The 22501-nt window shown below is 38.3% G+C and overlaps 2 protein-coding genes across 2 annotated transcripts; one reads left to right on the forward strand and one right to left on the reverse strand.

Moving 5' to 3' along the window:
* Nucleotides 1-1262: 1262 nt before the first annotated feature.
* On the reverse strand, nt 1263-2285 carry LOC122678022 (olfactory receptor 6K6). The gene has a single exon (XM_043878445.1). The coding sequence runs from the start codon at nt 2208-2210 to the stop codon at nt 1263-1265; it is 948 nt and encodes a 315-aa protein (XP_043734380.1). The 5' UTR covers nt 2211-2285.
* Nucleotides 2286-16509: 14224 nt separating this feature from the next.
* Nucleotides 16510-19774, forward strand: LOC122676429 (olfactory receptor 6K3-like). Its single transcript, XM_043875619.1, has 2 exons — nt 16510-17440; nt 19683-19774. Exons 1-2 carry the CDS (start codon nt 16510-16512, stop codon nt 19772-19774), a joined length of 1023 nt encoding a protein of 340 aa, XP_043731554.1.
* The last annotated feature ends 2727 nt before the right edge of the window (nt 19775-22501 follow it).

Here is a 22501-nt window from a genome sequence, read left to right on the forward strand (position 1 = left end):
ATTTCACAGGGTTGTTGTAAGAATAAATGAGTAATACATTTAAGATCTTTACCTTAAATTAAAAAAAAAAAAATCTTAGCTCTTACGCATGTAAAGAAACCCTAGAGCTAGGAATGAGTTTAGTCATTCCCACATCTGGCTCATCATCAGAATATTCTTGGAAACATCTCAGAAATGCACAAGAATGGTTTTCACTTTAAGTTTTTCTCAGTCATAAGTTCTGATGATCAATCAGTTCCAGGAACCATGTAATTTTAAAGATGAGGAAATGACACAGCTTAGTGGCAGAAAAAGACAGAATATTTTGTCCTTGAACCCTATAGTCCAATAGTCTTTCCACCTCACCTGAGGACTAGGAAATTCACAAAGGAAAGAACCCATAACTCCTAGTATTCATTAAAGACTGGTAAGGTTTCAAGAAACTTTGAGGAAAAGCAATGTGTATAATTTATTTTCTTGAACACAGAATATATTAAATGAACACATGTATTTATTGGGGGCAGAGCATGAAGCAGAATCCTGAAGTTAAGTTCCAGCTCTGTCACTAATGATCTATATGGCTTTAGGAAGATCATTAGATTTCTTTGAACCTTTGTTCCAACATTTAAATAATGGTGATATCTGACCTAATTATTTTTTTTTAAGTCAAGAGGATTCATGTATGTGAAAATATTTAAAATAATAAATTACTAGAGGAAATAGTGGACTATTACTAATTACTATGCCACTCTATTGGGCTAAAATTCTATAGTACATGGTATACAAGATCAGAACATGGCCATTGAGTTGAATTTGTGCATTAAATAAGCTAAAAGTGAAGATGTTTTCTCTGCAGTTTCAGGAAATTGTTTATTGATGTGGAATGTGGGCTTGCATGGGGTTCATCCTTGGGGAAAAGCTAACAGCAATATCAAGAACCATGATGTCTTTTATGCTTCTTCAGTCCTGCTCTCTGGCCTCAGCAGCACTTGGGACCACAGAAAACAAGGGCAGGAGTCTTGCTAACAGAGTATGAGGAAGAAGCCTGCCTGCACCATAAAGCAGGAAAACCCATGCAGACTGCTTTCAGCTACCACAACTACATCAATGTAAATAAGCTCTGTGATCGCTACCAATGACTTGGATGCAGCAGTTTTTCATCCTTGTTTATAATAATGGAACAAGTAGCTATGACAATAGAAAAGGAGCATAATCATGAACAAGACAAGGAACAGTGCAAAGCTGAACTTCCGAGATTTTTCAGAGTCTAGAGAGATCTAGATCTATCTCTCAACCCCACCAGCCCTCTTCTGAGAGCCGAAGAGCCTCCCAATTGCATCTTTCATATCTTTATTTCTCAGGCTATAGATAATGGGGTTGAAGAAGGGAGCGAGGATAACAAAAGTGACAGCAATTGCTGTGTCCCAAAACACTGAGTAGGTGGCTGAGAATCGCAAGTACATGACAGCCACACTGCCAAAAAAGAGCAAGAACACAGCAAGGTGGGCGGCGCAGGTAGAAAAAGCTTTGTGGCGGCCTTCAGCCGAGGGCATTTGCAGAATCACCACAATGATCCGGAGGTAGGATAGGGCGATGACCAGGAAGGAGGCCAGGATCTCCACTGCATGGATGGCATCCACAATGAGCACCAGAGATGTATCTGTGCAAGCCAAGCTCAGCACGGGGGTGAAGTCACAGAAGATCTGCTGGATCTCATTGGAGCCACAGAAGGGCAGGGTGCCAATCCATGCGATCTCGGGTAGCACCAGGAGGAAGCCACAGAGGCAGGATCCAGCTGTCAGACAGATACAGAGTTTGGGAGTCATGATGGTTGGGTAACGGAGGGGGTTGCAGATAGCAATGTACCTGTCGATGGCCATTGCTGTCAGGACACAGCCTTCTGTGATGCCAAGTGAGTGGAAGAAGTACATCTGCAGAAGGCAACCAGCAAGAGAGATGGTCTTCTGCTCACTGACTAGGCAGGAGAGCATCTTGGGGATGGTGGTCGTGGTGTACCAGATCTCCAGGAAAGAGAGGACGCGGATGAAGAAATACATGGGGGTGTGCAAGGCCACGTCCAGCTGGGTGACAACGAATATCATTAGGTTTCCAGTTATGATAAATCCATAGATGAGAAGCAAGAGAATGAAGAATAAGAGGCCACCTTCATGTAGATGCAGGAACATAGAGAAGAGGAACTCAGTCACCCTTGTCTGATTCCCACTGGTCATCCCCTGTGTCACCTGGGAAGGGAAGAAAGGAGACCAAAAACTCCTGAAATAGGGATGGTGATTACTTATTGAAAATTGCTTTGCTCTTTTCTGTAATCAGTTACTTAACCTGATGCTGAGGCCCTAAACAGGCCAGTTAGAAATCTCTCCAGTTGCACCTCTATGCAGGAACATCTGAAATGCTTGCTTTTGAACCTCTAAATTAATTTTTTTGTAAACATCTTCAAATGATATGAAGAAAACACAAAGCAGCACACAATTTTAATCCTCTGGGATTATTATATGGAGGTGCAGTCAACTTTTAATTTCTGAGTTTTTTGTCCCACTCTGTGTTTAGCTTTAAAACATGTACCTTTCTTTTTCACTATTCTCAATTCTTGTTCTTTAGAAAAGCAATTAAAAAATATAAAACACCATCAAGAACACTTCACTCAATAAATCTTCAGTTGCTCACTCATATTTTCTAGCTCTGCTATCTAACCTTGGACTGGTTACCTTTATCTCTCTGCCTCTTTTCTGTTGGTTTCATAGTAGTAAGCCTATTTTCCATTTAGAGCATAGGTACCCAGACACCAGATAGTATCCCTCCTCTCCTCTGCTTTCTCTGTAACTCCCTCTCCTTCTCTTCTCTTAGTGGTTGATATTGATAGGTGCTCAGACCAAGAGTCTCTTCAGAATCACAGTATACCTGAAAAGTGGCCATTGAATTTTGGACAAACATGTAATTTCACCCTTGCACATCCCATTTCTCCTAGAAAGACCACATCTAAGAACCAAAGGGAGGAAGAGATCATCCTGAAATTTTTAAAAAAAAAAAATGCTTCTCTAATACCTTTGTCAATCTTGGGAAGAAAATGTCCCCAAAATCAGCTGCAATAGAACTCAGGCCAACATCTAGTTGCTGGGAAAAAAGGGCCACTAAAGTTTTTGAAAGGCTAATTAAACTTAAGTATGTGAAAGTGAAGTTGCTCAGTCGTGTCCGACTCTTTGTGACCCCATGGACTGTAGCCTACCAGGTTCCTCCGTCCATGTGATTTTCCAGGCAAGAATACTGGAGTGGGTTGCCATTTCCTTCCCCAGGAGATTTTCCCAACCCAGGGATTGAACCCGGGTCTCCCACATTTTAGGCAGATGCTTTACCGTCTGAGCCACCAGGGCAGTATGCTTATCTCTTAACTATTTTAACATCTTTTTCACTGATCTTATCTCCATGAAGTCATTCTACACATGAATATCTCTGCATGTGGTCTTACTGTCCCTTGTTTTTTTCAAAAACATTAAAGGACAAACCCAAAGATCATAGCCTGATATTTATTGTCTTTTCTCATCATTTTTTTCTTTTTCTTATCTTTTATGGATTTCAATTTATTTATTAATTTAAAAATTTTTTGAGGTGTAATTGATTCACGATGTTGGATAGTTTCGGGCATACAGCAATGTGAATCAGTAATACACATTTATAGATCCATTCTTTTTCAGATTCTTTTCCCACCTATGTCCCTGAGTAGTACTATGTAGAGGTCCCTGTGTTATACAGAAGGTCTTTATTCAGTTCAGTTCAGTTCATCGCTCAGTTGTGTCTGACTCTTTGTGACCCCATGAACCTCAGCACGCCAGGCCTCCCTGTCCATCACCAACTCCCGGAGTTTACCCAAACTCATGTCCATTGAGTCAGTGATGCCATCCAACCATCTCATCCTCTATCGTTCCCTTCTCTTCCTGCCTTCAATCTTTCCCAACATCAAGATCTCTTTGATGCAAAGAGTCTATTCTTTGCATCAGGTGGCCTAAATATTGGAATTTCAGCTTCAACATCAGTCCTTACAATGAATACCCAGGATTGATCTCCTTTAGGATGGACTGGTTGGATCTCCTTGCAGTCCAAAGGACTCTCAAGAGTCTTTTCCAACACCACAGTTCAAAAGCAACAGTTCTTCTGCGCTCAGCTTCCTTTATAGTCCAACTTTCATATCCATATATGACTACTGGAAAAACCACAGCCTTGACTAGACGGAATTTAGTTGACAAAGTAATGTCTCTGCTCTTTAATATGTTGTCTAGGTTGGTCATAACTTTCTTCCAAGGAGTAAGTCTCTTTTAATTTCATGGCTGCAATCACCATCTGCAGTGATTTTGGAGCCCCCCAAAATACAGTCAGCCACTGTTTCAGCTGTTTCCCGATCTATTTGCTAGGAAGTGATGGGACCAGGTGCAATGATCGTAGTTTTCTGAATGTTGAGCTCTAAGCCAACTTTTTCACTTTCCCCCTTCACTTTCATCAAGAGGCTCTTTAGTTCTTTACTTTCTGCCATAAGGGTGGTGTCATCTGCACATCTGAGGTTATTGATATTTCTCCCGGCAATCTTGATTCCACCTTCATCCAGCCCAGCATTTCTCATGATGTACTCTGCATATAAGTTAAATAAGCAGGGTGACAATCTACAGCCTTGACATACTCTTTACCTATTTGGAACCAGTCTGTTGTTCCATGTCCAGCTCTAACTGTTGCTTCCTGACCTGCATACAGGTTTCTCAAGAGGCAGGCCAGGTGGTCTGGTGTTCCCATCTCTTTCAGAGTTTTCCACAGTTTGCTGTGATCCACACAGCCAAAGGCTTTGGCATAGTCAATAAGGCAGAAATAGATGTTTTTCTGGAACTCTCTTGCTTTTTTGATGATCCAACGGATGTTGGCCATTTGATCTCTGGTTCCTCTGCCTTTTCTAAAACCAGCTTGAATATCTGGAAGTTCACAGTTCACGTATTGCTGAAGTTTGGCTTGGAGAATTTTGAGCATTACTTTACTAGCGTGTGAGATGAGTGCAATTGTGCAGTAGTTTGAGCATTCTTTGGCATTGCCTTTCTTTGGGATTGGAATGAAAACTGACCTTTTCCAGTCCTGTGGCCACTGCTGAGTTTTCCAAATTTGCTGACATATTGAGTGCAGCACTTTCACAGCATCATCTTTTAGGATGTGAAATAGCTCAAATGGAATGCCATCACCTCCACTAGCTTTGATCGAAGTGATATTTCATAAGGCCCACTTAACTTCACATTCCAGCATGTCTGGCTCTAGGTGAGTGATCACACCATCATGATTATCTGGCTCGTGAAGATTTTTTTGCATAGTTCTGTGGATTCTTGCAACCTCTTCTTAATATCTTCTGCTTCTGTTAGATCCATACCATTTCTGCCCTTTATTGAGCCCATCTTGCATGAAATGTTCCCTTGGTATCTCTAATTTTCTTGAAGAGATCTTTAGTCTTTCCCAATCTGTTGTTTTCCTCTATTGCTTTGCACTGATCACTGAGGAAGGCTTTCTTATCTCTCCTTGCTATTCTTTGGAACTCTGCATTCAAATGGGAATATCTTTCCTTTTCTCCTTTTCTTTTTGCTTTTCTTCTTTTTACAGCTATTTGTAAGGCTTCCTCAGACAGCCATTTTTCTTTTTTGAATTTCTTTTTCTTGGGGATAGTCTTGAGCCCTGTCTCCTGTACCGTGTCACGAAACTCCGTTCATAGCTCATCAGGCACTCTATCAGATCTAGTCCCTTAAATCCATTTCTCACTTCCACTGTATAGTCATAAGGGATTTGATTTAGGTCATACCTGAATTGTCTAGTGGTTTCCCCACTTTCTTAAATTTAAGTCTGAATTTGACAATAAGGAGATCATGATCTGAGCCACAGTCAGCTCCTGGTCTTTTTTTTTTTTTCTGCTGGCTGTATAGAGCTGCTCCATCTTTGGCTGCAAAGAATATAATCAGTCTGATTTTGATGTTGACCATCTGGTGATGTCCATGTGCAGAGTCTCTTGTGTTGTCAGAAGAGAGTGTTTGCTATGACCATTACATTCTCTTGGCAAAACTCTATCAGCCTTTACCCATGCTTCATTTTGTACTCCAAGGCCAAATTTGCCTGTTACTCCAGGTATTTCTTGACTTCCTACTTTTGTATTCCAGTCCCCTATAATGAAAAGGACATCTTTTTTGTGTGTTAGTTCTAAAAGATCGTGTAGGTCTTCATAGAACTGTTCAACTTCAGCCTCTTCAGCATTTCTGGTCAGGACATAGACTTTGATTACCATGATATTGAATGGTTTTTGCCTTGGAAATGAACAGAGGTCATTCTGTCATTTTTGAGATTGCATCCAAATACGGCATTTTGGACTCTTCTGTTGACTATGATGGCTAATCCATTTCTTCTAAGGGATTCCTGCCCACAGTAGTAGATATAATGGTCATCTGAATTAAATTCACCCATTCCAGTCCATCTTAGTTCTCTGATTCCTAGAATGTCGATGTTCACTCTTGCCATCTACTGTTTGACCATTTCCAATTTGCCTTGATTCATGGACCTAACATCCCAGGTTCCTATGCAATATTCCTCTTTACAGCATCAGACCTTGCTTCTATCACCAGTGACATCCACAACTGGGTGTTGTTTTTGCTTTGACTCCATCCCTTCATTCTTTCTGGAGTTATTTCTCCACTGATCTCCAGTAGCATATTGGGCACCTACTGACTTGGGGAGTTCATCTTTCAGTGTCCTATCTTTTTCCTTTTTTATACTGTTCATGGGGTTCTCAAGGCAAGAATACTGAAGTGGTTTGCCACTCCCTTCTCCAGTGGACCACATTCTGTCAGACCTCTCCACCACGACCCGTCCTTCTTGGGTGGCCCCACATGGCATGGCTTATTTTCATTGAGTTAGACAAGCTGTGGTCTGTGTGATTAGATTGGCCAGTTGTCTGTGATTGTGGTTTCAGTCTGTCTGCCCTCTGATGCCCTCTCTCACTGCCATCCATCTTACTCAGGTTTCTCTTACCTTGGACGTGGGTATCTCTTCACGGCTGCTCCAGCAATGCTCAGCCACTGCTCCTTACCCTGGATGTGGGATAGCTCCTCTTGGCCGCTGCCCCGACCTGTCTATTTTATATATTTTTGAATAACACAATAGTACTCTGTCTATGTCAATTCCCATCTCTCTATTTATCCCTCCTGGCCCCCTTTCCCCTGGTAACCATAAATTTGTCTTCTATATCTGTGGCTCTTTTTCTGCTTTGTAAATAAGTTTATTTGTACCATTTTTTTGGATTCCACATATAAGCAGTATCATGTATTTGTCTTTCACTGTATACCAGTCAAACTTTTAAGCCAAATGATTTTCTATATGCTCATCAGCTCTGCCATATAGGGCCAATTTCCTGCATTTTATTTTTATATTATTCTTTTCTTCTATTTCTTGACCTCTTCCTGTTGGAATCCAATTGCCAATATTCAGTAAATGCTCCCATTATCATAAACGTCTCACTGATTCTCACCACCAGAAGTAAACACCCTCTCTTAAGAATACTTTATATTTTCTTCTTTCATGATATTTAATACATCTTTTTTTCATTTTCCCCTGGGGGCTCAGATGGTAAAGAATCTGCCTACAATACAGGAGACCCAAATCAGACAGTAAAGAATATGCCAGCAATGCAGGAGACCTGTGTTTGATTCCTGATTCAGGAAGATCCCCTGGAGGAGGAAATGGCAATCCACTCCAATATTCTTGCCTGGGAAATCCCATGGACAGAGGAGCCTCATAGGCTACAGTCCATGAGGTCGCAAAGAGTCAGACATGGCTGAAGCAATTGAGAAGGCCTGTATGCATGTTAGGGAGATTATTATTATTATTGTTTTATAGGTAGAGAAATTGAGAACCAGAGGAGAAAAGTAATTTCCCAAATTCACATAGCTAGGATCCAAAGCAATAACTGGAATTTTGGTCTTTAGGTCTTTAGTACTATTATTATTTGTACCATACTGGGAAATTTAGATCAGGATTCATCATTCATTCTGTTTTCTTCTTTGAGTATCACTATGTGTTTATGGCTGTGCCAGGTATGAGATGAGAGAGCTAATGTGTTTTTCCCCACCTCAGGTCAAACAGAGGTTAAAATAAATGCATTGAAGGCTAGGAAAATTAGTTTTAGAAGATGCTTCTTGCCTTATGTCTCAAGCCTTGAGAAAGAAAGATAGGAGAGCCAGGTTTTGCAAGGGAGCAGGCACAAGTGAAGCAGAAGGGCAGAAGGCGTGCACTGAGAAAGATGTGAGATAACTGAGTTTTCTCTGTTGAAAGCAGCCACATTTCTGTCTCTTGTGTGTTATCTTTTCTCAGACTAAAGTCCCAGAGAGTGGCCATACTGAGTAGTCATTATAGAGAACACAGAAGGATAAAGCAAGAGACCATGGAGCTATGAAAAATGGAATTTCAGAGCTAAGTGGCTTATAAAAGGCAACTAGAGTGACTATTTCTTACTTTGAGTGAGGCTCTTCTCACTAGCAAGTTTACATTGTTATCTATCATCTGTACATCAATTCAGTTGCATTCATATATTTATTGATCCTCTGCTATGTGCCAATCACTGCTGAAGGTTTGTGCATAAACGTGTGCTAAGCCATGTCTTAGTCTTTGCAACCCAATGGACTGTATCCTGCCAGCTCCTCTGTCCATGGAATTTACCAGGCACAAATACCAGAGTGGGTTGCCATGCCCTCCTCCAGGGGATCTTATCAATCTAGAGATAGAACCTGTGACTCTTACATCTCTAGCATTGGTAGACAGGTTCTGTACCACTGGTGCCACCTGGGAAGCTCGCTGAAGGCTCAAGGGCTATATAAAGTTGAATGAAACATTAATTTTTGCTCCTGAGACACATAAAGAACATTTAAGTAAATCCTGGAATGACAGATAATCAGCAGTGCCTAAGGAGTTCAGCCTACAGATTTTCATTGTAGAGTAAAAAGAGACTTGAATTAGATTGCAGTCCTGGAAATAAAGAAGTAAAATTTTCTATAAGTCTCCAGGAACCCACAATTCTTTGGACCTTAAAATTTTAGTGTTGGAAAGACCTTAGATATCATCAGTATCTTCATCTGTTAGGTGAACAATATTCTTCCTAATATCCTTTCTAATTTCTTTACTTATTCTAATTTCTTCACTTATATAATACAGTTCTAAACATATGAAGTTTTACTCCATATTCTGAGAAAATTTTACCCTGAAAGAAAATTTAACCTGAAAGACCAGGTTAATTTGGGTACCAAACGCAGGTTAGCATGCTCAACTAGTTTACCACGTACCTTGCCTGAGACCACAAGAATGTTCCTCAGAATCTCTGCAACAATCTGCCCCTTCTGCTGATTTGTCAGTGAGACTATAGATGTTTCTGCACTCTCTTTCTGGAGTATCTAGAATGGAAAGATTATCTTTCCTGGGAGTTTCTCTTTAGATAATACAGGATCTTTTAAAAGTGGTGCATCTCATTCTCCACTCTAAGGGACCTATTAGAGGAAGCATGTCACATGGTAACTAGACATTCCTGAGGGGGTCAGTCTCAAAACTTTCTTTTGGCTAAATAATCTTATCTCTCATAGGGGAGTATAGATCTAGGCACTGGGGCCCAGAATGACAATGGGTGTCAGAATAGACTTCTCTCAAGATCACACCTCTCTGAAACAGACCACCAATAAACACTACTTTCTTCTCAGCCTTTCACTCATTTTTCACTATGTTTTCCACTTCTACTGAGATGATGATAATGATGATGAAAATAATATATTTTTGAAGTTTTAAATACACATTCATTTAATTCTTTTTTTTAATTTATTGTTTAATTGGAGGATAATTACAAGGTGTTGGTTTCTTTCATAAAACTATGTGAATGAGTCATAATTTTATATATTTGACTGTGGCTCTTATCATGAACTCCTTATTGCAAAATTCAGACTTAAATTGAAGAAAGTAGGGAAAACCACTAGACCATTCATGTATGACCTAAATCAAACTCCTTATGATTATACAGTGTAAGTGACAAATAGAGTCAAGGTATTAAAATTGATAGAGTGCTTGAAGAACTATGGACAGAGGTTCCTAGCATTGTACAGGAGGCAGTAACCAAAACTGTCCCCAAGAAGAAGAAATGCAAAAAGGCAAAATGGTTGTTTGAGGAGATGTTACAAATAGCTGAGAAAAGAAGAGAAGTGAAAGGCAAAGAAGAAAAGGAAAGATATATCCATTTGAATGCAGAGTTTCAAAAATAGCAAGGAGAGATAAGAAAGCCTTCCTAACTGATCAATATAAAGCAATAGAGGAAAACAATAGGATGGGAAAGATCAGAGATTGCTTCAAAAAATCAGCAATACCAAGGGAACATTTCATGCACAATGGGTACAATAAAGGACAGAACAGTATGGACCTAATAAAAGCAGACGATATTCAGAAGAGGGGGCAAGAATACACAGAAGAACTGTACAAAAAAGATCTCAATGACCCAGATAACCACAATGGTGTGATCACTAACCTAGAGCCACACATACATGTGTATATATATATGTATATGTATATGTATATGTATATGTATACACACACATATCATCTCCCTTTTGAGCCTCCCTCCCCCTCATTTAATTCTTTAGAAAAAGAATTTGTAAACTTAAAATGATTAACAAAGTAAATTTTATATTACACACTTTTTACCACAATTAAATATAAAAAACTGTTTGTATGAAGCAGCCAAGACAAGAGTTATTCCCATTTTGCAGGTGGAACAATTCAGAGCAGTTAAAGGCTTGCTCCAGTTTACATAGCCAAGAAATGCAAGGTTGAAATTGAACCTTGAGCCTCAAAACTCAAAATTAGCTAAAGATTAACCTTTCCTTTGATTACAACTTTAATTATTCCCAAATATAAATTCTCTAAAATGATCTTTTACTTAACTTGCAGTATCATTTAATAGGGCTTAGTTTAACTAAGAAGAAAGGCAGGGAAAATAAGGACATTCCTGAGCTTTTGCTTTACATTTTTCTATTTTCCACTCTATTCCCTGTCTTGAACTGTAAGTCCCAGCAACCAAACTGTTTGTAGCCATACTCTCACAATGCTATTTTGATCTATCATGCTTTGGGTTTTTTCCCTATTCTTCCCTCTTCCTCAAATTTCAACCCTGCTTTCTTCTTTCCACCCAAAATATAGGCACACACTTCACCTCTGTAATTCTTATTAATTTTTCAAGTTTCAGTACTATACCCTCTTCTTCTGGAAGCCTTTCTTGGTTCTCAGGTTGTTTTGGGGGATCTTCTTTTGTATTCCTAAAGCATCTGGTACATACATATGTTGTTGACATTATCTAGTTATATGTCCAGATTCTAAGAAATTTAATGGTGATCTGTAATTATCTATTCATATTTGAATTTCTAGTACACAGCCCAGGGACTTACATGGAGCTCAAGTAACGCATGCTTAATGAAGAGGATAAACAAAGGTCTAGGAGTGAAAATATAAGAACTATATTTGTAGGATATTAAATATACTTGATTTGAAACAGAGGGCTTGTATAGTGAATCGGTGGAGAAACAGCATTGGAGGATTAAGTTAGGTGGATTTGGAGATCTAGAATGTCAAGTGTTGGGATTTTTTTTAATATATTTTGCAAGCAGTATGAAGTTATTAGGAAATTTTACAGTGGACATTATTGCACAAAATTGCACTTTAATGTGTAGAATGCAGAGAAATTATGGAAGTGAGGACTGTCATTAATTCATTTAACTAGCATTTATTCACCACTGTTCAGGCATCAGACTCCTTTCTGCAATGGTCTGGAATAAAGGCCTAAATAAGACAGTAATAATGAAGATAAAGGATAAAAGGGGTAAGAATAAATATAAATAATTAATAAGATCTGACAACTGACTCTGTGTAGGGCATGTTGGAAAGAAGAGCATTAAAGAGATAGATTTTAAGTTTGAGTTAGTTTGTCAGGGACCATTATTGATAAATACAGTAACAGCTAAAGCAAAAGCTAATAGATGGGGGCCTTTATAATATGAGTTATAGATATGTTATTTTGAATATATGGACAAGCTTATAAGTAGAAATTTCTTATTGCCATTAAAGATGAAGAATGGACTTCAGGAGAGATGAAAAGTCTATGGACTTAGATATAAGTGTTAAGTAAAGATTATAATTGAACTATGAGGATGCACTAGATAGTTGAAAAACAGTGTCAGAAATGGCAAGAGAGACTGGAAGATTATAATTGGTGGGTGGAGGAATATAATACATAACAATTATTTACTGGGTTAAGTATGTGCTAAAAATGCACCAAGGAAATTATATATTTCTTCTCATTTCATCGATTCAGTATTCCTATAAGTTGCTCATTATTATAAACCACTTTAAAAGTGAAGAAACTAAAGTTTAAAAGACTTATGTATCATCCCAATAGTCATGTAACTAAGAAGGTGACAAAGTCAGAATTAGAATCTAAGTCTATCCTACTGTCTTGTTCCAGAACATCCAGGGAACTAAGAGAACAAAGACACAGCTGTGTCATGAAAATCAAGGGAAAAAAGTATAAGAACAAATAAATGATCAATGGGTGAGATTTGGAAATGATCTAGTTTTATTATTATTATTCCCTATTCTCAATGTCTTAAAGTGTTGGAAGTGTTAATCACTCAATCATGTCAAACTCTCTGTGACCTCATGGACTGTAGCCCGCCAGGCTCCTCTGCCCATGGGATTCTCCAGGCAAAAATACTGGAATGGGGAGCCATTTCCTTCTCCAGGGGAATCCTCCAGACCCAAGGATCAAACTCAGGTCTCCCACACTGAAAGCAGATTCTGAGCCACCAGAGAAGCCCACCCACGTCTTAAAACCACCTTGGATATATTTGCTGAGTGAATATTTGTCAGGGAAAATAAAAACAAAAAAAAAGGGCAATTAAATTTTGTGGTTAGAGGATCATTGGCAAATGAAGAGTTAATATAGTTTTAGCCATATGACTTCTGCATAGTCCATGGAAGATGAAAGAATAAAATTAACACAAATGAGTCAACCAATAGGGATGATGTTTGAGACTTTTGATAATGAAAAGATGGGAGAACTAGAGCAGGTAATGTAATCAAGGATAACTTTCTTTAAGTTATAGTAGATATATAGTTTCTTAGATACTATGATATAGTAGTAAAATGTGCATACTTGGAAGAGAGGGAGAAGAGTCAGTAGTGAAAAAGAAACTAAAGATATTGAAGACCAAAGAGATACTAACTAGAGCAAGTGGTAGGAAACTGGGTCAAATAGTTTAACAGTAAGCTTTATCTTGCAGTCAAGGAGTGTTAAATCCTGACTCCAGCTTTTGGGGCCATCTGCCTCTGGAACCGTTGAAGTCGGTGAAATCTCCTGCATGTGAACCCCTGCTTCCCACCACCACTGCTAATGGTCCTTTAACAACCTAGATCCTTCTGAAGAAGTTCTGCTGAGCTGTGCTACACAGCTGCTGATGTAATTTTCTAGAATATACTTCGGAGCTGTGCTATGCTATCACCGAACTGCTCTGAATCTGTTTCAATGAAGAGTGAAGAAAATCCTTCTGCCTTTGAACCACCTTTTGTCAGCTTAATTCCTCTTGTTCTTTAACCTTCCCCTGTCTCAGCAGACACTTTTTACACAGACAATCCTTTCACACTTTGTTCAGAAAAGAAACAAAGTATCTCTTTCCTTCTGATTTCTAGCCTGACTCAAAGACTTAACTTCCCATAGGTAAGACAACTCCCTGAAAGGGAGCCTGGTAACAAGTGTTTTCTTAATTAACCACATGGGACATGGAGTTGATTTCCTCTAGGCACTGAGGGAGAACCCTACAGAAGCAAGCCATTCCCTACTCTACTAACTAGTCCCAGAGAACCTAGATTTGTGATTGTGGCTAGAACCTTCTGATTTGCTGGTCTGCAGAACAGTGAAAATGAAGACATTTGGGAAATAAAGAGGGAGCCCTCTGAGTTTCTCAAAGAGGTAGGTATGGGATGAAGGGTGGGCTCTGTACTTTGGCATATGGGTGAGTGCCCTACATAGGGGAAGAGGCACAGAAAACCAGATTATTTTTATGTTGGTTTTAAATTAAGATTTGTAGAAGATTTGCTGACATTTTGTAGGCATGTGAGGTAGGGGGAAAGATAGTAAGTAGTTCAGGAATGAGGGATTTTGGATAATGTGTGTTCTAGGACTAGACTTGGTCATAAGATAACCTATTAAATTTTGTCTGGGACATTAGCCCTTGAGAGATCATTTTTGTCTGGGACACTAGACGCTTTACCTCTGCTGACTTATTTGTTTATTTATTTAAATTTTTAATAATTGAAATTGACATATAACACTGTATAAATTTAAGGTGTATGTGTTTATTTGATGCATTTATACATTGCAGTCTGATTAACATCATAGTGTTATTTATCACTCTTGTCACATCACAAAATTATAGAAGTCCCATGTACAAGAGCTAAACTATCAGCTAGTTCATTGAAGGCAAGTCTCAGAATTCTGCCAGGCACACAAATATTTACTAACAAGCAGGTACAAAAACCAATATCAAACCTGGTTTTGGAAGCCCAAGGAAGTTCCAACTCTATTCCTTAGTCTCTCTGATTAGAATGAATGAAAGATTCTATCAAAGACAAAAGGTAACCAAATTCTCACTGGAAGAAAAACTGACATGGTGAAGTCATGTGATAGATCCTCTGGTAAGGGAGGGGCACAGAAATGAATGAATCCTGGGTCTATTCCACCCTTCCACACTGTATAGGAGGCATGACAAGCTCTTATTCTAACACCACTTCAAGAAATGGTTTAGGTTTATTTCTAGCCAGGCCACATATCTTGGTCACCTGGTTTTTAATTAAAAAAAAGAAACCTAAACTTCTTTATGCTGCTGATTTTCAGCTGGGGCAATTTTACTCCCATTCTTCCCCTGCAGACATATTTAGCAATTTCTAGACACATTTTGTTTATCATGACTGAGGAAAGGGTCTGGGCTATTGGTTTCTAGTAGAAGCTAGAACTGCTGCCAAATGTCCTACAATGCATGGAAAACCTCTCTCTTCCTTAACCCTAGCAAAAAATTATCTGATACACAAAGTTAGTAGTGCTGAAGTTGAGAAAACCTGCCCTATGCTAATTAATAAATCCACTTTCCTGAAGGCTCAACAGTTAATTAATCCACCTGCAATAAAGGCAGCACAGGAGACGCAGGTTTGGTCCCTGGGTCAGGAAAATCCCTTGAAGAAGGAAAATGGCAACCCAATGCAATATTCTTGCCTGAAACATCCCATGGACAGAGTGGCCTGAAAGTCTAAGTGTTAGTCACAACGTCATGGACTGTAGCCCACAAGGTTCCTCTGTCCATGGAATTTGCCGGGCGAGAATATTAGAGTGGGTTGCCAGTCCTTTCTCCAGGGGATCTTCCCTATCCAGGGATCGAACCCGGGTCTCCTGCATTGTGGAAAGATTCTTTACCATCTGGTCACCAGGGAAGCCCCTAGAGTAGCCTGGTGGGCTCCAATCCAAAAGGTTGCAAAGAGTCAGACAACTGAGCATCTAAGCACTCATGGTGAAGATGCCATTCTGGATACTTGAAACTATCTGCCTCTGGCTAGAGACTGCTAATCAAAGTTTTTGAAATGTCATCAAACCACTCCTAGAGTGTGATTTCTCGATTAGTATATTTCAATTATTAGCTAATGCTCTTTACCATTGACCATTAACTAACATAGATTAAGATTAATTTGCACACAAAGGTATATTGCATGGGTCTAAGCTGTCATGTTTTAAAGTAAATTGAATTCAGTATGATATTTAGTTCTTCTCTTTACTCTATTTTGCTAACTATGAAGCCAGCAAGGGAAGACAGTACCTGCACTTGATTTTAAAGATACCCACTTAAAAATAGTTTTATTTTTATTCACAAAGGGGATCATTTTGTCATAACTCATTTGTGTCTCCAATATTTAAAGTCAAAAATAAAAATGTCTGCCTATTTAAGGTGTTTCTAATTCACTATTATAATAAATATTCCAATGAATAGCCTTGTATTTGTTTTAAATATTTAAAATAATTTTCTTGGGCTATACAGTGAAAGGAAGTCTCTAAAAAGTCTCAAAACTCTTAAAAAAAGATTGCCAAATTTCCATTCAGGAGAGTTTGTACCAATTTAAATGTGCAAATAGCAAAACTGTTTGCTTAGCTCTCAGAATAGTTGATAATACAATGTGTTATAATTACTAAAAACATATTTGCAAGTTAGACATACTCATTTTATAATTTGCAAAGCAATGCACATAAATATTTTGTTTAATTTAATCAACCTCATTTCAAGGCTGATGAGCTGCTTAAAAAGAAAGTTTATATTGGTTATTTAAATTAGGTAGAGTTCTGACTTTTATATTTGATTTCACCAGCCAACAAGTGAAACACCTGAAAATATGAGTCAGGAGAATCAGACAATGGTGACTGAGTTTTATTTCTCTGATTTCCCTCAGTTTGAGAAGGGCAGTCTCTTATTCTTCATTCCTTTGCTCTTAATTTACGTGTTCATTATTGTTGGAAATTTCATGATCTTCTTTGCTGTCCAGCTGGATGCACGTCTCCACAATCCCATGTACAATTTCATCAGCTTCTTCTCCTTCCTGGAGATGTGGTACACCACAGTGACCATCCCTAAGATGCTCTCCAACCTTGTCAGTAAAGAGAAGACTATTTCTTTCATTGGCTGCCTCCTGCAAATGTATTTTTTTCACTCACTTGGGGTCACAGAAGCCCTAGTCCTCACAGTGATGGCCATTGATAGGTACGTTGCCATCTGCCACCCCCTCCGCTATGCAACCATCATGACCCCTCGACTATGCATTCAACTCTCTGCTGGTTCCAGCATCTTTGGCTTCCTTATGCTGCTGCCCGAGATTGTGTGGATTTCTACTCTTCCCTTCTGTGGTCCCAACCAAATCCATCAACTCTTCTGTGACTTTGAACCTGTATTACGCTTAGCCTGTACAGATACATCTATGATTCTGATTGAAGATGTGATTCATGCTATTTCCATCTTGACTTCTGTTTGTATCATCACCCTTTCCTATTTAAGAATCATTGTTGTGATCCTGAGGATCCCCTCAGGTAAGAGCCGTCAGAAGGCATTCTCCACTTGTGCAGCCCACATTACTATTTTCTTCCTGTTTTTTGGCAGTGTGACACTCATGTACCTGCGTTTCTCTGTCACTTTCCCACCACTACTGGACAAGGCCATTGCACTGATGTTTGCTGTCCTTGCCCCGCTTTTCAACCCGATAATCTACAGTCTGAGGAACAAAGACATGAAAGATGCCATCGAGAAAATCCTCTGTTCTTGGGGCTTCACTGGTGGTCCAAAGGTTAAGAATCCACCTTGCAATGCAAAGGACACGGGTTCAGTCCCTGGTCCAGGGAGATCCCACATGCCCTGGAGCAACTAAGCCTGTGTACCACAGCTACTGAGACAGTGCTCTAGAGTCCGTGAGCCACAGCTAGGGAAGCCTGCAAGCCTAGAACCTGTGCTCTGCAAAAGAAGCCCCCACAATGAAAAGCCCACACACTGCAAGAGTAGCCCACCCCTGCAACTAGAGAAATCCCTGCGCAGCAACTAAGACCTACCACAGCCAAAAAATAAAGCAAATAAGTAACTCTTAAAAAAAAAATGTAAAAAGAAAGAATATCCTCTGTTCTCTAAAAATGTTCACTGTCTCTGGAAGCCAATGAGAATTCACTCTATCTGTTCAAACATCTATATTCATAAGTTTAAAATGCTAACAAATCAGTTTTTAAAACTACTGGGCATAATTTATTTTTATGTAGTAGTTTGGGTATGATTTCCACTTTTCTAACGTTAAGAACTATTGCTTAATCTGATAGAGGAAGTTGTTGGTGATCCACCTATCTTTATAACACATAGATTATGATGGAGTATTTTGTACACTTTATAACACCAAATCAGTGGGGATACTGAGCTAAATAATAATCATATTTATTTATTGCAAATCTAAAATTTTCCTTACCTACACTTCCATTTTATATTCACGGCACTCCTATATCATTATTATTATTATTATTTTATTTAAAAAAGATTAACAAGATGTGCAGCAGCGAGGTAGTTTAAGGCAGAAGAAGAAACCTGGCTTGCTAACACTCATCTAAGAGACAGTTATCCCTCCATAGGTTGTCAAATGATAGATGACAAGAATTGTGCAGTCCATATAGCCTTTGACCTTGTGATGCTTGTGTCCTGCTGTTTTTATTAACTCTTTTGGGTTTTGTTTTACATTGCTCAGAAAATTCTCAACCAAGTACTCTTGAAAGCTTGAAGGTTAAATAGACAAAATATATAGGCTTCAGATCAAAAAGCTCCCATAAATTATGTAAATATATAATTATATCTGATGTGCTAATCTAAAAAAAATCACTATCACTATATAAATAATGCTCTATGTTATGTTATACTAAAATGCTGGGCCAGTCTCACGCCTCAGTGTCCCTATTCTTATTGCCTTTCTGCTCTGGAATGCTTCTCCCTTTCTTATTTTCTGCCTTGGAACTTATACTCAGCATCAAAAAAATAAATAAAAATACACACACACACACACACACACACACACACACATTTTTGTTTCCTTCCCCACCTCAAATGTATTTATTTTTAATTGAAGGAAACCTGCTTCACAATGTTGCACTGACCTCTGTCTAGATCAACATGAGTCAGCCGTAAGTACACATGTCCCCTCCCTCTTTACCTCCCTCCCGCCTCCCGTATCTGCCCACCCCTCTTGGTTGTCATAGAGCCCCAGTTTGAGTTCCCTGGGTCCTACAACACATTTCCGTTGGTTATCTGTTTTACACATGGTGGTGTATATGCTTCCGTGTTACTCTCCCCATTCGTACCACCCTCTCTTTCCTCTCCCCCACCCATGTCCATAAGTCTGTTTTTTATGTCTGTGCCTCCATTATTGACCTGCAATTAGATTCATTGGTACCATCTTTCTAGATTCTATATATATATGCATTAATATACAATATTTGTTTTTCTCTTTCTGACTTACTTCACTCTGTATAATAGGCTCTAGGTTCATTTACCTCATTAGGACTGACTCAAAAAATGTGTTCCTTTTAATGGCTGAGTAATATTCCATTGAATATACGTACCCTGTTTCTTTATCCATTTATCTGATGTTGGACTTCTAGGTTGCTTCTCCTGTCCTCGCTATTGTAAATAGTGCTGCAGTGAACATTGCTATGCTTGTGCCTTTTTCAATTTTGGTTTCCTCGAGGTATACGCCAAGTAGTGGGATTGCTGGCTCATATGGTAGTTCCACTCAGAGTGCTTTGAGTCATCTCCATACTGTCTTCATAGTGGCTGTATCAAGTTATATTCCCACCCACAGTGCAGATGTTTCCTTTTTCTCCACACCTTCTCCAGCATTTTTATTTGTGGATTTTTTGATGATTGCCATTCTAACTGGAATTCACACATATTTTATCTTCTGGGATAAGAATCCATGCCTTCCTCCTACAAAAGTGCTCTAGTGATTTTAGGGTAAATTGTCTCCAGAAAAAGTTTTTTTTTTTTTTCCAGCTCCTGTTGGAAGCAAACCAATGGTCTCAGTGGTCTCAGAAGTAGCAGGAAGACAACCACAGGTGAGAGAAAAGAGAGGTGCCAAAAAATAGAAATATCAGTAGGATAGAACATCAAAAGAAAGTTCAGTCAGCTTTGATGAGGGAGATAAATTCTTAAATGCACTTGGGAATGTTAAGGTGGAAGACAGTGTTAGCTCTCAACTTTGGATCAGCTCCAGGCCCCGTTTCCTCTCATGCCTCAGGGAACCAGTGCTATCCTATATCCCCTCTCACTCCAGTAAATGCAAATTATCTCCTATATTAATGTGAGCTTTTTGATACCCATAAGGAAATTTTTTGGAAGTAAAGAAAAGTATATAGACTTTTCTCGGTTATAAAATTAAAATGAACTTCTTTGAGGTTACTGTTTAGAAACCTAGCCTTTTGACCTTTGAACTCCTGGTTTAAAAGCTTAGTATTCCATTTATAAATCTAACAGACTTTATTATTCACTATTAAAGGTATTTGACAAATATTTGGTCTGGTTTATAAACTTGGCAATTAAATCATTTAAAATTACATTTAAATATGGTATACACTGGGCTTCTCTGGTAATTCAGCTTGTAAAAAATTCGCCTGCAATGCAGGAGATCCCTGGGCCAGGGAGTTTGACCCCTGGGTTGGGGAGGTCCCCTGGAGAATGGATAGGTTACCCCCTCCAGAATTCTTGGGCTTCCCTGGTGGCTCAGGCAGTTAAGAGTCCACCTGAAAGGCAGGAAACATGGATTCAATCCCTGAGTTGGGAAGACCCCCTGGAGGAGGGCATGGCAAGCCACTCTAACACTCTTGCCTGGAGAATCTCCATGGACAGAGGAGCCTGGTGGGCTGTATAGCCTAGGAGGTCACGAAGAGTCAGACACGACTAAGCACAGCACAGCACATGACATATACTACTTTGCTTTTAAGTACCTCAATTTTCTGACTCAATAAACAAAGCCTCCACAGGTTTTAAAAAACAATCTTTATAATCTTAAAAAACTCCCCAAAACTAAAAAGAAAGTTATAAACATGGCTTATCCTAAATACTTTTAAGTGTTTTAATACTGTGACAAATATAGTAAGATTTAAATTTTAAATAATAAAGTGTAAAATCTTGATTTAATGTGTGCGTTTTATAAACTTAAAATTTTTTTTAAAAAGTAAAAGGCTTCTCTGGGGGCTCAGTGGTAAAGAATCTGCCTGCTAATGCAGGAGACACAGATTTGATCCCTGGTCTGGGAGAATCCCACATGTTGTGGAGCAGCTAAGCCTGTATACCACCACTATCAAGCCTGTGTTCTAGGGCCTAAGAACCAGAACTCAGGCCCATATACCACAACCACTAAAGCCCGCATGCCTAGAGCCTGTGCTCTGCAACTAGAGAAAGCCCACACTGCACTGATGACCCAGCATAGCCAAAAGTAAATAAATAAATAAAAATTTTAAATGTGTAAATTAATTTCTTAATTAGAAATCTAAAATTAGAATTGCAAGGTAGATTTAGTATTCTAATAGGTCAAATTATCTCAAATAATGCAACTGCATAAAATACTAAATATATACAAATTCCTTAGTGCAAAATATAGATAATAAGTTTTGATTCTATTAAACATTTCTAAAACCTTGTTGAGTTTAAAAGATACTAACCAACTAAAGAAATAATAATATGACCCATTTTGTTATTCATACAGCAAATGTTTACTAAGGCTACTATGCCAAGCACTGTTTTGAGTGCTTGTGATAAGACTAAAAAAAGTTCCCTGCCATTATGCAACTTGCACCATGATGAGGGAAGTTATCAAAAAAATATTAAAAATAATAAAAAAATTCCAAAATAGAATAAAATCATCTAGTCTCTATGAAACAGAAAAATAAAACTATTGCAAGATAATAGGATTTAGTGTGGGTAGGGAGATCATAATTTTAAATAAAGTGGCCATAATAGGACCTCATTATAAGGTTACAATTGAACAAAGATTTGAATAAAATTGGGATTCATAGGAATATGAGGTGAGAAAATAATGAATTATCTAAGCAGGAGTAAAAGCTAGTGAAGACTCAGAAGACATGATCAATAAGATACAAGAACAAAGATAAAGCATTCTGAAAGTCAAGTGAACAGAATACATCAAGAAAGAAGTGATTGTTAAATTCTGCAAAATAGTCAAGTAAGGTAAAGACTGAAGTCTGACTTTGAACTTAGACACTTGGAGATGACTGTTAAATAAGTAAGAGAAGTATGCATGAAACGGTGAAAGTAAAAGCCTGACTTGAGTAGTTGGATAGAAGAGAATCAAAGAAAAATTGGAAATTTCAATTACAGATAACTCTTTCACAGAGTTTTACTACGACAGAAAACAGAGAAATAAGGTAATAATAAGCAAGTGGAATCATTAAAATACTTAGTTAAGTGTGAGTCACAATATAGTTTAAACCATAATATAGGATACACATATCTACATAAATGCATATTCACATCCATATTTATAGCTAAAACAGTGTTTTTACAAAAGAATAATTATGCTTAATCCATATGGTACTTTTTATCTTTTCTTTACTTCCTTTCCTCATTCTATTTCTTTAAAATCATTTTGGAACTGATTTCACCACTTCCTAATGGATTGTGATAAGTTTGAAAAATTGATGAAATTAGGTCTTTAATCTTTGCTCTCTTTGGATGAGTATTTAATAAGCTGTTTCTATTTTTAACTTTGTATTTGCTTATAGTTTTCTAATCTATTTATAATAAAGTATTGCACTTTATTAAAAAAACAAGTTTTACTTTTAAAAATGATGGCA

This window comes from Cervus elaphus, chromosome 20, assembly GCF_910594005.1.
Source record: "Cervus elaphus chromosome 20, mCerEla1.1, whole genome shotgun sequence".
In the NCBI taxonomy this organism is placed as follows: Eukaryota; Metazoa; Chordata; class Mammalia; order Artiodactyla; family Cervidae; genus Cervus; species Cervus elaphus.

Excerpts from the sequence above, each read along its gene's own strand:
- LOC122678022 (XM_043878445.1), bottom strand. The coding sequence starts at position 2,210 with ATGACCAGTGGGAATCAGACAAGGGTGACTGAGTTCCTCTTCTCTATG.
- LOC122676429 (XM_043875619.1), top strand. The coding sequence starts at position 16,510 with ATGAGTCAGGAGAATCAGACAATGGTGACTGAGTTTTATTTCTCTGAT. Across the intron at positions 17,441-19,682 it reads CTGTTCTTGGGGCTTCACTG|CTCCTGTTGGAAGCAAACCA; the intron begins GTGGTCCAAAGG and ends TTTTTTTTCCAG.